The 14,975-nt window shown below is 40.7% G+C and overlaps 1 protein-coding gene across 1 annotated transcript in view; it reads right to left on the bottom strand.

Annotated features, from left to right (window-relative positions):
• Positions 1–14,975, bottom strand: part of dnah5 (dynein, axonemal, heavy chain 5) — a 231,485-nt gene that overhangs the window by 179,836 nt on the left and 36,674 nt on the right. The window contains exons 10-21 of the mRNA XM_061951064.1: positions 14,247–14,369; positions 13,951–14,166; positions 13,691–13,717; positions 13,435–13,542; positions 13,260–13,345; positions 9,148–9,355; positions 8,946–9,059; positions 8,282–8,488; positions 8,089–8,169; positions 6,858–6,948; positions 6,376–6,521; positions 3,122–3,299 (exon numbers count right to left, since the gene is read on the bottom strand). Coding sequence (XP_061807048.1) covers positions 3,122–3,299; positions 6,376–6,521; positions 6,858–6,948; positions 8,089–8,169; positions 8,282–8,488; positions 8,946–9,059; positions 9,148–9,355; positions 13,260–13,345; positions 13,435–13,542; positions 13,691–13,717; positions 13,951–14,166; positions 14,247–14,369 — 1,585 coding nt within the window. The remainder of the gene's footprint in view (positions 1–3,121; positions 3,300–6,375; positions 6,522–6,857; positions 6,949–8,088; positions 8,170–8,281; positions 8,489–8,945; positions 9,060–9,147; positions 9,356–13,259; positions 13,346–13,434; positions 13,543–13,690; positions 13,718–13,950; positions 14,167–14,246; positions 14,370–14,975) is intronic.

The raw sequence follows: 14,975 nt of genomic DNA, 5'->3' as shown, positions 1-14,975 counted from the left end.
GTGAAGGAACTGAAATCCCAGTTGTCCGGACAGCAGTCATTTTTCACACAACAAACTTCAAAAGCGAAAGTCGCCACCGAAGCATCATTCCGGGTGAGTCACATCATCGTTAATAACAAGAAGTCCTTCCAAGACGGAGAGATGGTAAAGGAGGCATTCGTTGAAGCAGCTGACTCATTGTTCCGAGACTTTAAAAATAAGGCAGAAATATTATCTTCGATCAAAGCTCTCCAGCTGTCAAGATGTACAGTTACACGGCGCTGTGAAGCCATGGCTGAGGACTATGCATCCCTGACTGATTCAATTCAGTGCAAGTCATCAGAGTAAACTAGGGTAATGACAAAAAATGTACATACTGTAGTTAACTGTGTTGTGTTGTGCAATATTGACTCATGCGGTTATGCATGTACATCAACAAACATTGTAGATATAAAGAATCCTCAATATATTTAGAAATAAATATATGTTTTGCATTTTTGTAGTAGGTACATCATTTTGACTTATAAATGATAAATGGGTTGTACTTGTATAGCGCTTTTCTACCTTCAAGGTACTCAAAGCGCTTTGACACTACTTCCACATTTACCCATTCACACACACATTCACACACTGATGGAGGGAGCTGCCATGCAAGGCGCTACCAACACCCATCAGGAGCAAGGGTGAAGTGTCTTGCTCAGGACACAACGGACATGACGAGGTTGGTACTAGGTGGGGATTGAACCAGGGACCCTCGGGTCGCGCACGGCCACTCTTCCACTGCGCCACGCCGTCCACTTGATCATTTTATAAGTAGCTTGCATGCTGAAAAAGTGTGAGCACCCCTGATTCTTGTATTATCATCAAACACCTTTAATTTATTAACAATATTAACTATATGTGTTAAACATGCTTGCATTATCATTAAACACCTTTAACTTGTTAACAAAAACATATATTTCATAAATAAGTAAATATAAATTATATATATGAATGAGGTAGATCCCCACGACTTGATCAATTGAAAAGTAGCTCGCCTGCAGAAAAAGTGTGAGCACCCCTGCTCTATGTCTTTTGTAATAGTTTAAGTTTGAAGAAAAGCCCATATAGATCATTGATAATTTAGCATCCATTTGAACCCTGTCATCGTGACAGATTTATGACCGTATTTCTAAAATGACTGTTCTATTTAGATGTAGATTGTATCCGAACCTTTTCCGAAAAGAAATGTCAAAAGAATATTATCCATCCATCCATCCATCTTCTTCCGCATATCCGAGGTCGGGTCGCGGGGGCAGCAGCCTAAGCAGGGAAGCCCAGACTTCCCTCTCCCCAGCCACTTCGTCCAGCTCCTCCCGGGGGATCCTGAGGCGTTCCCAGGCCAGCCGGGAGACATAGTCTTCCCAACGTGTCCTGGGTCTTCCCCGTGGCCTCCTACCGGTCGGACGTGCCCTAAACACCTCCCGAGGGAGGCGATCGGGTGGCATCTTGACCAGATGCCCGAACCACCTCATCTGGCTCCTCTCGATGTGGAGGAGCAGCGGCTTTACTTTGAGCTCCCCCCGGATGACAGAGCTTCTCACCCTATCTCTAAGGGAGAGCCCTGCCACCCGGCGGAGGAAACTCATTTCGGCCGCTTGTACCCGTGATCTTGTCCTTTCGGTCATAACCCAAAGCTCATGACCATAGGTGAGGATGGGAATGTAGATCGACCGGTAAATTGAGAGCTTTGCCTTCCGGCTCAGCTCCTTCTTCACCACAACGGATCGATACAGCGTCCGCATTACTGAAGACGCCGCACCGATCCGCCTGTCGATCTCACGATCCACTCTTCCCTCACCCGTGAACAAGACTCTGAGGTACTTGAACTCCTCCACTTGGGGCAGGGTCTCCTCCCCAACCCGAAGATGGCATTCCACCCTTTTCCGGGCGAGAACCATGGACTCGGACTTGGAGGTGCTGATTCTCATCCCAGTCGCTTCACACTCGGCTGCGAACTGATCCAGCGAGAGCTGAAGATCCTGGCCAGATGAAGCCATCAGGACCACATCATCTGCAAAAAGCAGCGACCTAATCCTGCAGCCACCAAACTGGATCTCCTCAACGCCTTGACTGCACCTAGAAATTCTGTCCATAAAAGTTATGAACAGAATCGGTGACAAAGGGCAGCCTTGGCGGAGTCCAACCCTCACTGGAAACGTGTCCGACTTACTGCCGGCAATGCGGACCAAGCTCTGACACTGATCATAGAGGGAGCGGACCGCCAAAATCAGACAGTCCGATACCCCATACTCTCTGAGCACTCCCCACAGGACTTCCCGAGGGACACGGTCGAATGCCTTCTCCAAGTCCACAAAGCACATGTAGACTGGTTGGGCAAACTCCCATGCACCCTCAAGGACCCTGCCGAGAGTATAGAGCTGGTCCACAGTTCCACGACCAGGACGAAAACCACACTGTTCCTCCTGAATCCGAGGTTCGACTATCCGGCGTAGCCTCCTCTCCAGTACACCTGAATAGACCTTACCGGTAAGGCTGAGAAGTGTGATCCCACGATAGTTAGAACACACCCTCCGGTTCCCCTTCTTAAAGAATATTAGTTGTTTCATATTTTTGCCCAATTATTGTGTGTCGTTTACTTTTTCAATTAATAGCAGTTTTGAATTGACTTTACTATGGTAGGAGATATCAAACACTTTTTTTCCTCCTACCAGCTTATTAGGACATTCACCCAATTCTGCTATGAAGACTGAGGGTTTTTGACATTTGGGGTTTTTGGCCTCATTCGATCCAGCGTGTGTTGGTGACGTGTGTCGACAACAACCATGAGAGCCTCTCTAAGTATATGTCTTTGCTGATTGGACTGATTGTATATTGAAAAGAGTGTCTGACAAGTTCTTTCTCCCTCTGATCAAACGGAAATACAGACTTTTTTGAGACCCGCACTGAACCAGTCTTTTTGTTAGATGTTCATATGTACTTATTTATAGTTAGTCCCAATCTTTACATACCTTGTAAAATATTAATAATAAGTTATTTCCTAACATCTAATAATAAACGTACTTGAACTGCATTTTTGTTGGTTGTGTCTTTAATGCACACACTACCCAAGCCAGAGACTCACAGAATAGAGCAGTGATACCTTCGCTGTCTATGTGGGGCCGTGTCTTGGTTTGAGAGCAGCTTTCTTCCTCCAACTTTTCAGCCTCCTCTTGTTGACTGTTGTCAAAATCCAGCAGCATGTTGATCAGTTCATTAGCTGCTTCCTCCACCTGCAAGCTCTTGGTGTGTAGACTCTGGGCTTGTTTTATACACAGGTCCTATGCTCACACACAAAACAAACGCACAGCTTCTTGTTAGATCTTGAGGCTTTACCGTGGATTCATCTGGTCTCATTAGTCTCACTCAGCAGTTGTTTCTTTTTTCTTTTTTTTTGTACCACTTGCAGAATAGTAATAAAATATGGATTGTAATAAATCAGATTCAGGGACTACATATCAGAGTGCATTGGCTTGTCTCCAGTGATTCAATATATAATTAATCATTTAACTATACTGCTGATTAATCACATTAATCATGGTTATTAAAACCTAGAAATGTTCAAATTCATTATTGTTATGCATTCAGTTGGCATCACAAACTTAAAGGGGAACTTCACTTTTGGGGGAATGTTGCCTTTCATTCACAATGCCTATGTAAGATAAGAACTCAAGTTTAAAAAAAAAAAAGTATGCTTTCTAACCCGTATATAAACGTTAGAAAGACACGAAAAGACGCTTGTATGCGGCAACTTTGTTCAACCCTTTGTGTGGATTATGAATAATCTTTCATCTAAAACAGGAAGATGTAAACATTCCATCAGTCGGCATACCAGTGAGAGCAGATATTGGACAGTAGGTGGATTTTTTATTTTTTTATTTTTTTGTTTAACACTTAGTAATAGGGCTACATGATGCTTAGTGTTTCATTAAAGGGGAACATTATCACAATTTCAGAAGGGTTAAAACCATTAAAAATCAGTTCCCAGTGGCTTATTTTATTTTTCGAAGTTTTTTTCAAAATTTTACCCAACACGCCATATCCCTAAAAAAAGCTTCAAAGTGCCTGATTTTAACCATCGTTATATACACCCGTCCATTTTCCTGTGACGTCACATAGTGATGCCAACACAAACAAACATGGCGCATAGAACAGCAAGCTATAGCGACATTAGCTCGGATTCAGACTCGGATTTCAGCGGCTTAAGCGATTCAACAGATTACGCATGTATTGAAACGGATGGTTGTAGTGTGGAGGCAGGAATCGAAAACAAAATTGAAGAACAAACTGAAGCTATTGAGCCATATCGGTTTGAACCATATGCAAGCGAAACCGACGAAAACGACACGACAGCCAGCGACACGGGAGAAAGCGAGGACAAATTCGGCGATCGCCTTCTAACCAACGATTGGTATGTGTTTGTTTGGCATTAAAGGAAACTAACAACTATGAACTAGGTTTACAGCATATGAAATACATTTGGCAACAACATGCACTTTGAGAGTGCAGACAGCCCAATTTTCATCAATTAATATATTCTGTAGACATACCCTCATCCGCTATCTTTTCCTGAAAGCTGATCTGTCCAGTTTTGGAGTTGCTGTCAGTAGGCCAGGGAAGCTAGGGTCGATATTCTTCTCTTGATCATCTTCGGTGGCATAAGGGACGGTGTGAGCCAAGACATCCAGGGGGTTTAGCTCGCTCGTCTGCGGGAACAAACTGCCGCCATTGTTTGCCGTGCTACCGAGGTCCTTTGTCCCTGAATTGCTCACACACTTCGGCAGATTCAATGGGGGTCTGGCGGCAGATTTCTTTGACTTTATCGTTGGAAATGCATCTGCTTTGAGTGTTGCAGGATATCCACACATTCTTGCCATCTCTGTCGTAGCATAGCTTTCGTCGGTAAAGTGTGCGGAACAAACGTCCAATTTCTTGCCACTTTCGTATCTTTGGGCCACTGGTGCAACTTGAATCCGTCCCTGTTCGTGTTGTTACACCCTCCGACAACACACCGACGAGGCATGATGTCTCCAAGGTACGGAAAACAGTCAAAAAAACGGAAAATAACACAGCTGATTTGACTCGATGTTTGTAATGTGTTTGAGAAAATGGCGGATTGCTTCCCGTTGTGACGTCATCGCTCCGAGAGCGAATAATAGAAAGGCGTTTAATTCGCCAAAATTCACCCATTTAGAGTTCGGAAATCGGTTAAAAAAATATATGGTCTTTTTTCTGCAACATCAAGGTATATATTGACGCTTACATAGGTCTGGTGATAATGTTCCCCTTTAAGCCAGATCTGCTTAGCACACAGCTTTTCAAACATCCTCCTTATATTCTGGCTCAAAATATACAGTAGGGTTCTGGATCATCAATTGTCCCAAAGTAGTCTTTGTTGCCTCTCACAAAGTCTGCCGTGAGTAGTAAGTAGGCTTGTATTTGTTGAAGAGAAAAGCGTATGTTGTGATACCATCCATCCATCCATTTTCTACTGCTTGTCCCTTTCGGCGTCGCGGGGGGTGCTGGAGCCTATCTCAGCTGCATTCGCGCCAAAGGCAAGGCACACAAGACAAGACCTCATCGCAGGGCCAACACAGATAGACAAGACAACATTCACACTCACATTCACACACTAGGACCAATTTAGTGTTGCCAATCAACCTATCCCCAGGTGCATGTCTTTGGAGGTGGGAGGAAGCCGGAGTACCCGGAGGGAACCCACGCAGTCACGGGGAGAACATGCAAACTCCACACAGAAATACCCCGAGCCTGGGATCGAACCCAGGACCTTCGTATTGACACACACCCTAACCCCCGTTCCACCGTGCTGCCCATTTTGTGAAACGTCTATGAAATGAATGTGCCGGTATATGCTTAAAACGGGAAAGATATGTAAATATTACATATTAATATAAATGTGCCCATTACTACTTTACATATATACTTTTACAGTGTGTATATAAAACCTTGACGGAGGAGTTTAAACGTTTTTTAGAGCGCTGTATGGGCGGAATAGAGTATAGTTAGCTGACTTTTACTAACATTTATTTATGATTTACAATGCATGCATGTTCTTTTCTTACATAGAGATTGTGAATGACATGCAAATTTAAATTAAAAAAAAGTGCAGTTCCCTTTTAATCTGCAAACCAAAAAACAGATATCTGTTTTAATTAATAAGACAACTTTGCTATTAATCAATGTTTTAATTTAAGTACAGTTCTACATTTTTAGCTAATGTATCCCTGATTAAAGCTTTAAGGCTGACAATATGCTAACTGGTAAGCGTATTTGGGTATTGCAGCATTGAGGAAACTACTGGTTATTCTATTGGACACTGCATGTATTTATATTTACCCTGGTGGACTTAACAAAGTCCTCACAGGTGACTGGTTCATCTTCTGGGAGAATGCACAGCGTGCATGTGCTCATCTCCTGCAACACTGCATCTATCCTGAACTCTGCCAGGTCGTTCACTCTGTCCATCAACAGCTCCAGAGCCTCTGAAGGAGAGAAGAAGCAGTCAGACGTGCACGAAACGACGATGGCAGGGAGACATTTGGAGTGACGGGGTAGGAGGAGCATGTAGAGAAAAGGAATTAAAAAAAAGGGCATGGTAAAATATAGGATAGGATGGGAAAGGATTGGATACAAGCTGTTTATTAATTATGCATGGGACCACACACACTAGAAAAATGCACACAGTGGGAGATGATATCATAATGTAAATTTCATCCGATGTTGCCTCTGCTGAATTGCAGGATGACTCATGTGTCAGCAAGTGAGATATTGATCGCACAGGATTATGTCGAGCCCCCTTCTCCCCGCCTTTTGCTTACCTAAGGCTTTGTCGATGTTACTGAGGTACTTGTCAATGTTCATTGATGTCCAGTTGAGGCAGGTCAACCCTGGTTGTACTGCGTCATCCACCTGTCAAATGAATGATAACTGATTATGCACTCTGTGGTTGTGTTAAAAACAGAATGGCTTGATGTATTTTTAAAAGTAACCCTTTATAACTCTAATGATCCAAGATGGTATCATAAATGTACTAATTCATGGCAAATTTAACAATAATTGATATACAGTGGGGTCATAAAGAAATAGTTAATCACATTTCTCGATCATACATTAAATGCATTATTACATTACATCCATTATTAAATCAAAGTATTCAGAAATTCACACATCTTAAAATTCAAAGTGCTTTTATACCATAAAACGGCTAGAATTATGCATTAAGTGAATAAGTGTATGCTTCCAGAAGGTCTCTGAAGGATGTTTCAGGTCTGGGCCAATAGATAAGATGGATTTGTGGGTATGCAAAAGCAAAGGTACGGTCAACCGTAAAATAAAGATGTATGTTATTAAAGGAGTCAATCAATCTATGGAATAATAGACACACACTTAACATGCTTAATAGATATAAAATATATTTAAAGACAATATTATACTTAATTGTAAAAATCAATTATGAACACGTGGGTGCACACAACTGAAAACGGTATGTAAAATATTATGTTTTGTCCAGTATGAATCTTGAAAATGAATGAATGAAAAATAAAATAAGTATTAATTTAGACCTGCTCTGTGGCCTTGTGGTTAGAGTGTCCGCCCTGAGACTGGAAGGTCGTGAGTTCAAACCCAGGCCGAGTCATACCAAAGTCTATAAAAATGGGACCCATTGCCTCCCTGCTTGGCACTCAGCATCAAGGGTTGGAATTGGGGGTTAAATCACCAAAATGATTCCCGAGTGCGGCCACCGCTGCTGCTCACTGCTCCCCTCACCTCCCAGGGGGTGGAACAAGGGGATGGGTCAAATGCAAAGGGTAATTTCACCACACCTAGTGTGTGTGTGACTATCGTTGGGACTTTAACTTGAACTTTAACTTTAAGAAGAGTAAACAAAAAAGAATGATGCTTCAGGCATCCGGACAAAATGCTTGAGCCACCTCCACTGACTCCTCTCGATGAGAAGAAGCAGCGACTTTACTATAGGCTCTTCCCTGATGACCGAGCTCCCCCAGTGAAAATTGTTTGTGAACACTGCATGTCCACATCTTACAGTACCTTCGCTACATGCGGCGTGGCCAGCTGCTCAAAGGCACTCTGAATCTTTGCTCGCACTCTGGTGTTCTCACTCAACATCCACTGAAACATATACAAAGATGCGAATGATTTATGCAGTGTCAAAACCCATTGTTTGATATAAAATGACCAATAGAATATATTTTATTTTGAGTGAGTATGCGTTGTTTGCCACCTGCAGCTTGTTGCAGTTCTTTTTCAGGGTGTCCTGTTTACGCTGCAGCAAAGCAGCAAAGGGTGGAATCTCCAAATTAATCCGGCTCATGCAGTTTGCCTCTCTGATCTGGGTCAGAATCTCTGGGTCAAAGTTCACAAGCAACTCTTCTGTCTCTGGTGATCGAAACAGCAATGAGGCCTGCAGGCCTGCCCTGGAATCCTCAACCTGGATATCAGAGGTTAATGTGAGGTATTAGGTCATAGTTCTGGGAATTTAAAATACTGTACTGTAGATCAGTGGTCCCCAACCTTTTTGGAACCGCGGACCGGTCAACGCTTGAAAATTAGTCCCGCGGACCGGGGGGGGGGGTTTGGTCATAAAAAAAATACAATCATGTGTGCTTACAGACTGTATCCCTGCAGACTGTATTGATATATATTGATATATAATGTAGGAACCAGAATATTAATAACAGAAAGAAACAACCCTTTTGTGTGAATGAGTGTAAATGGGGGAGGGAGGTTTTTTGGGTTGGTGCGGCCCGGTACCAATCGATCCACGGACCGCTACTGGGCCGCGGCCCGGTGGTTGGGGACCACTGCTGTAGATGAAGAAAAGTTGCAAGAAAGAAGAAGTTTATTCTTGAAAATAAAAAAATATGACATTTTTTGTCTCTTTTTACCTTTTTCATCCAGTTTTGATGGTAAAGTATCTCATACTCAAGCAGTACTGTCGCTACTCTGTTGTAATTCCTGATGATCTTCTTAGACTCCGGTTTGGAAAGAACTCCAGTATGCTGTACAAATAAACAGTAAAGAGATTATAGAAAAACAATTGTTTAACACGAGTATGCTTATTTTACAAGACGGTGATGACTAATAAACCTTTTGAAAAAGATCCATGGGACCCTGGATCCTGCTGTACAGCTGTCGAGCCCACATGATCCGACCGGAGACAGGGGGCAAGTCTCGGCCGATTGGTGGATCCAGTTTCTGCTTGATGTAAAGACGATACACCATTTCGATGTCTCGGCCATAGTTCTGGAGAACATGTTGGTATTTTTCCTCAATGCCCAGGTTGGGGATGCCCAATCTGTTTTATTGACAGAAAACAGAATACGTTGATTTGGTTTTAAGATCTGGGTTTTAATGACATTGTAAATAAAAAACATATTATTTCTCATGGTCATGATATCACCTCTGATCTGCCCCTATCTGGATAACTCAGTCCTATGTATAAGTCCACCACTTCATACAGGGACAGCTTTGTTAAAAAAAGAATAAAAATAAAAAAAACACCTTTGCTACACATCTTAAAATGTAATCTGGATCACGGCCACAACTACTACTTGTGGGGAGCTGTATGTTTTATTGTTAGATTTTTCTTCAGATACTGTCATGTCTGTGATCATGCTTTGTTTAGTTATGTTTTGCTTGATTTTTGGGCACTTTTTAGTTCCTGGTTTCACTCCCTTGCTTTGTCACCATAGCAACCATTAGTTTCACCTGGTTCACATCCTCATGTCACGCACCTGTCTCACGTTTTCACATTTTGAGTCACGCACCTGCTGTCACTAATCATGTCACTATTATTTAAGCTTCCAGTTGCCAGGTTGTCTTTCTGGCGACATCACTCTCTACACACCCTTGTTGATGATCCATGCTGCTCTTTTTCATGCTCTAGGGACGGCGTGGCGCAGTGGAAGAATGGCCGTGCGCGACCCGAGGGTCCCTGGTTCAATCCCCACCTAGTACCAACCTCGTCATGTCCGTTGTGTCCTGAGCAAGACACTTCACCCTTGCTCCTGATGGGTGCTGGTTAGCGCCTTGCATGGCAGCTCCCTCCATCAGTGTGTGAATGTGTGTGTGAATGGGTAAATGTGGAAGTAGTGTCAAAGCGCTTTGAGTACCTTGAAGGTAGAAAAGCGCTATACAAGTACAACCCATTTATCATTTATTTATTTTCTTGTTGCAAGTAAGTTTTCTTTATTCAGGCCATAGTTTGCAATTTTTGTTTTATGTTCATAGTTCTGCCTTCGTGCTAGTGTTTTTATTATCATAGCCACGTTTTGTACCTCCGCTGTGAGCGCCTTTTGTTTGTTCCTTTTGAGTGTTAACATTAAAAGATGTCACTACTTTCACGCCATGTCCGGTGCAAGTCCACTTGCATCTCGGGAAAACAACCACTCCATAGTCCACGTTCTGACAGATACAGTGTTTGCATGATAACATTACAGCCTACAGCCAAGCTAACACTTTAGTCCACATAGCTGGTGTTACTAATGTTTATGTTCTGCCAATTTCTTATAACAGTATCAAGGGGGAACTGCACTTTTTTTGAAAATTTGCCCATCATTCACAATCATGAGAGACCAAAACACACAAGTCTTTATTTTTTTAGCATTCGAAAGATGATTAAAAGAAATCTAAACTTGTGCAATGCGGCTAATGGGAGTCACCGTTGTAGCCTTCAAAGCTCTCGAAAACAACTTCAAAATCCTCCATCAACGTTTTATACAAACACTGCAAGTATATATATATAATGTAGTAACAGACAAGTTCATAACAATATGAAATATGTACAATATTTACCTTATTTTGGTCATTTTATGCATTATCGGAACTTCTTTTCTCAGCGCATTTATTTCCGTTTCCGTAGAAGAGGACTTTTGACTTCCGGCAACAAATATATGTTCCTACTTCTAGAAACAAACGCGAGTGTGTTGTAATCATGGCAGACTTGGTAACAGACAACAAAGATGACTATTTTTGTACAAATGAGGCTCCACAACCTTATCTTTTAGAACCTGAATATACAGAGGATGAAATGCTGCTGATAGAAGCTAGCACAAACAAAGGGTGAGACGTAGGAGCAGACGGAACCCGAGAGAGTGATGTTGGTGTGATTTAGAGAATTTGGAGCCAAGCTATGCTGACATAAAGGGTGTGCTTTTTTTTTGTCCTGTCCACAGCTACTCCGGCAAATCATATAGTTGATGTAGATTCTCATATTTGCTGTACAGATGTACTTTACAAAAGAGAAGTTTGGGATACTTCTCTTGTTGCCTTATTTGTATTTGATTTTATTAAATGGATTTATATTATTGTTTGGCGCAGCCGGACCGGAGCAGAAGGAGATAAAAAGAGAAAATAAGTAAGACAGAGGGGGAATTGTGGGGACAAGAGGGGGATAAGACAGAGATACAACAACAGAACAGCAGCAGCAAATATTATATGTACGATATGTAAATGTGGAATTTGGAGCCAAGCTATGCTGACATAAATGGCGTGCTTACCCACAGGCAACTTGAAAAAACTTCCCCTGCCAGCTGGACCAAACAAACAACTGTCCATCAAGTGAGTCACTATAATCTTGATCATGATACATGCAGCACACCATGCTTGTTATTACAACTACATACTTTTTTACAAATTAGAATGCAAAAAAAAAATTATTTTTGTCTCTCATTAGGATTGTGAACATCAGCAAAATATCAAAAAATGTGAAGTTCCCCTTTAAAATGTGAAGTTCCGCTGAATTTCCCCCAGGGATCAATAAAGTACTTTCTATTCTATTCTATTAAGTACTATCTGATATACATCTCCTATGTTGTGCTTGAAACGTGCAGGGTTCTTTATACTTTGTAAGTATTGTGGGACCTTTAAGAATATATATCAAATCAAATCATATCAAGCTTTTTTTAAACACCACTTTTTATACAGAGGCAAGTGGCAAACACAAAGTGCTGTACAAAACAAACAAACAAAAATAACAATAATAGAAGAGGAGAAGAAAACACACACACGCACACACATACACGTACAGCACTATTGACAATAACAAAGCAAAAACAAAACATGGCATGACATTGAGGATTTGAAGAAAAATGCTACCTTTGAGTGCCCCACACTGGAAAAATAGTATAAAACATATGATAAACTATATGCACAAATTCAAATATAAATAATATACATATTACACTAATAAGTAAAACAAAACATAAAATTGAGAGAATAATAGTAGAAATATTAAAGATTAAAATACAAACATCACAATAAAACAATGAAAATATTAATAAAATGATGATTAGTATAAAGCCTGATTAAAAAAATGTGTCTTTAGCCTTTATTTTTTTATTATTTCAATGCGTTCTGTAATCCTGAGGCACTCTGGCAAGCTGTTCCACAGATGGGGGCTATAGTGGCTAAATGCCGCCTCACCGTGGGTCTTTGTTCTGGTATTTGGTAAAGCTAAAAGGCCAGTGCCAGAGGACTTCGGGATCCGTGAGAGTTGATATGGCAAAAGCGGGTGCGGCTGAGTTTTGTAATAATTGTAGACTTTTGATATTATTTTTGGGAAGGCCGTAGAGCAGGGCATTACAATAGTCTATACAACAGGAAATTAAAGCATGCATTAGCACCTCCATGTTGGCCTGAGAGAGAAACAGGCTAGACTCTGGCTATATTCTTAAGATGATAAAAAACAATTTTTGTAATAATTTGAATATGTGGGATAAAAAAGTCAGCCTGGAGTCAAAAATCACACTCAGATTTTTTTATGGACTTTGTTGGTTTAAAACCTTGTAATGTTGGTAAAACTTTCTCCCTCTGGTCTTCAGGACCTATAAGTAAAACCTCTCTTTTGTCCTGGTTGAGCTGTAGGAAATTGACTGCCATCAATGACTTGATGCCAACAATACAGTTAAAAAGGGTCCTTTGTCATCAGGGGACACGGTGATGTACAATTGTCAATCACCTACCTGTAGAAACTGATGCCGTGTCTCCTAATGACATCCCCAAGAGGCAGCACATAAAGATAAAAAGAATGGGACCGAAAATTGAGCCTTGAGGAACCCCTACATTTATGTCAGTAGTACTTACCTTAACTGGTCAAAGAAAATCTCAGAACCTTAAATTTTATTTTAATCTCTTGGTTAGGCAAGGTGTGATAATTGCAAAGGAGAAAAGTGGGAAAAAGAGTTGAAAAACAGGCTTACTGTTCAAACTTCTTCAGCACGTCAAGCGCCCGTTCTGTATTTTGAATTTTATCAAATGTACAATCCATAAAACTCTTCAGCTGCTCCTGTATATACACAAATATTTCTCAGGTAACAGGTCCAGTTAACACAGGAAAATAAGTCGATAAGATAGATAAATAAATGTTCAACATACATGAAGTTCAGAAGTGCTTTTGCAAAATTCCTCATAGTCGACATCAAAATCGGTTCTTCTCTGGTCGAGGAAACTGTAATGTTTAGTCTTCATGTTCAGAACAATTGCCTACAATGAAAACAACACAATAATCAGACCTCTAGAAATCAATGTTATTGTTCTACTGCAAACAAAATGGCCTTCTAACTTGTTCAATCTTATATTATTGTCATTTATAATTAGAATTAACAGAGAGATGCTATAAGTTGGACATTACCTCCCATTTCGCCTGCATTTCCGCTGTCTTGTTCATCCAAGAAGGCACAGGCAGACACAAAATCAGATTATTATCAATGAAAATATGTAAAGATAAAAACAATAACTCAAGATGATTAAATGAAGATTTAAAAAAACTAACTCAAGATAATTAAGTTTGTTTTTACATGAAAATGTTGGATTATCTTGAAAATGCCCACTAAATATGAAGACTAAAATATGAATATGAAACACATTTTGAATACATATTTAACAATTTACTTGAAACCGAGTGGCCGCCATCTCCAGTCCTTCTATCTTTGAGTCCTGCAGCGCCGAGTAAGTGGAAATAGAGGCTAACATTTCCAAGATCTTGTTGAGTCGTCGCTGGAACGTGTCAAATTTCCCAAAAATGTACATCTCGCTGAAGTCAAACTGCCTTACTGTTGGAGTTTGCTCTAACTTCTCCTTGGTCTTATGGAAACACTGCTGATACTCCTGAAAATTAAACATGCAACAGGCAGGTTGACTTTGGGAAGCACAAGCCATCTTGTTCAAGGTAACCTTTAATTGGATACCTGGTTGAGGCGGATGGCAGCTCGGATCTTTTCTTCTACAACCTGCTGGGGCTGATCCCATATGGAATTTTCACCATTATTGGTGATGTAGCCTTTGCAAGCTGTTATCATCTGGTTTGTTACCTGTAAAATGTAACATGAAAGAATATTAAAATATTTGCATGTTATTTTATTGTATTTAAAGATGCGCTTTGCAGTGGTTAAGCTGCTGCCTTAAGGGCAAGCTATAACCCTTTTTTTAACCCTTTATCCTGGTCGGACCATGCTAGCTATGCACCACAATACACATGCACGTAACAAAAAGATAAACGCTATGTTACAAAAGCAATGTTTGGAAAAGCGTATGATTTCACTCATTAGTTCAACAAGCACATACATAATATAATACATTTTTAAACCTTTCAATCATGAAGATTTTGTTTAAGTGCATGCTTATGGAGGAAAATGTGTATTTTTATGCAGGCAAACAAAAAAATGTTATGCAACGAAAACAAACAAAACAAAAATAAAAGATTTGCTATCAAAAACAATTTGTAAACAAGATGATGGATTTGTACTAGGGATGTCCGATAATGGCTTTTTGCCGATATCCGATATTCCGATATTGTCCAACTCTTTAATTACCAATACCGATATCAACCGATACAGATATCAACCGATATATACAGTCGTGGAATTAACTCATTATTATGCCTAATTTGGACAACCAGGTATGGTGAAGATAAGGTT

This window comes from Nerophis lumbriciformis, linkage group LG04, assembly GCF_033978685.3.
Source record: "Nerophis lumbriciformis linkage group LG04, RoL_Nlum_v2.1, whole genome shotgun sequence".
Taxonomy (NCBI): Eukaryota; Metazoa; Chordata; class Actinopteri; order Syngnathiformes; family Syngnathidae; genus Nerophis; species Nerophis lumbriciformis.
Note: the sequence above shows the minus strand (reverse complement) of the source record. Positions and strands in the feature narration are given on the sequence as shown.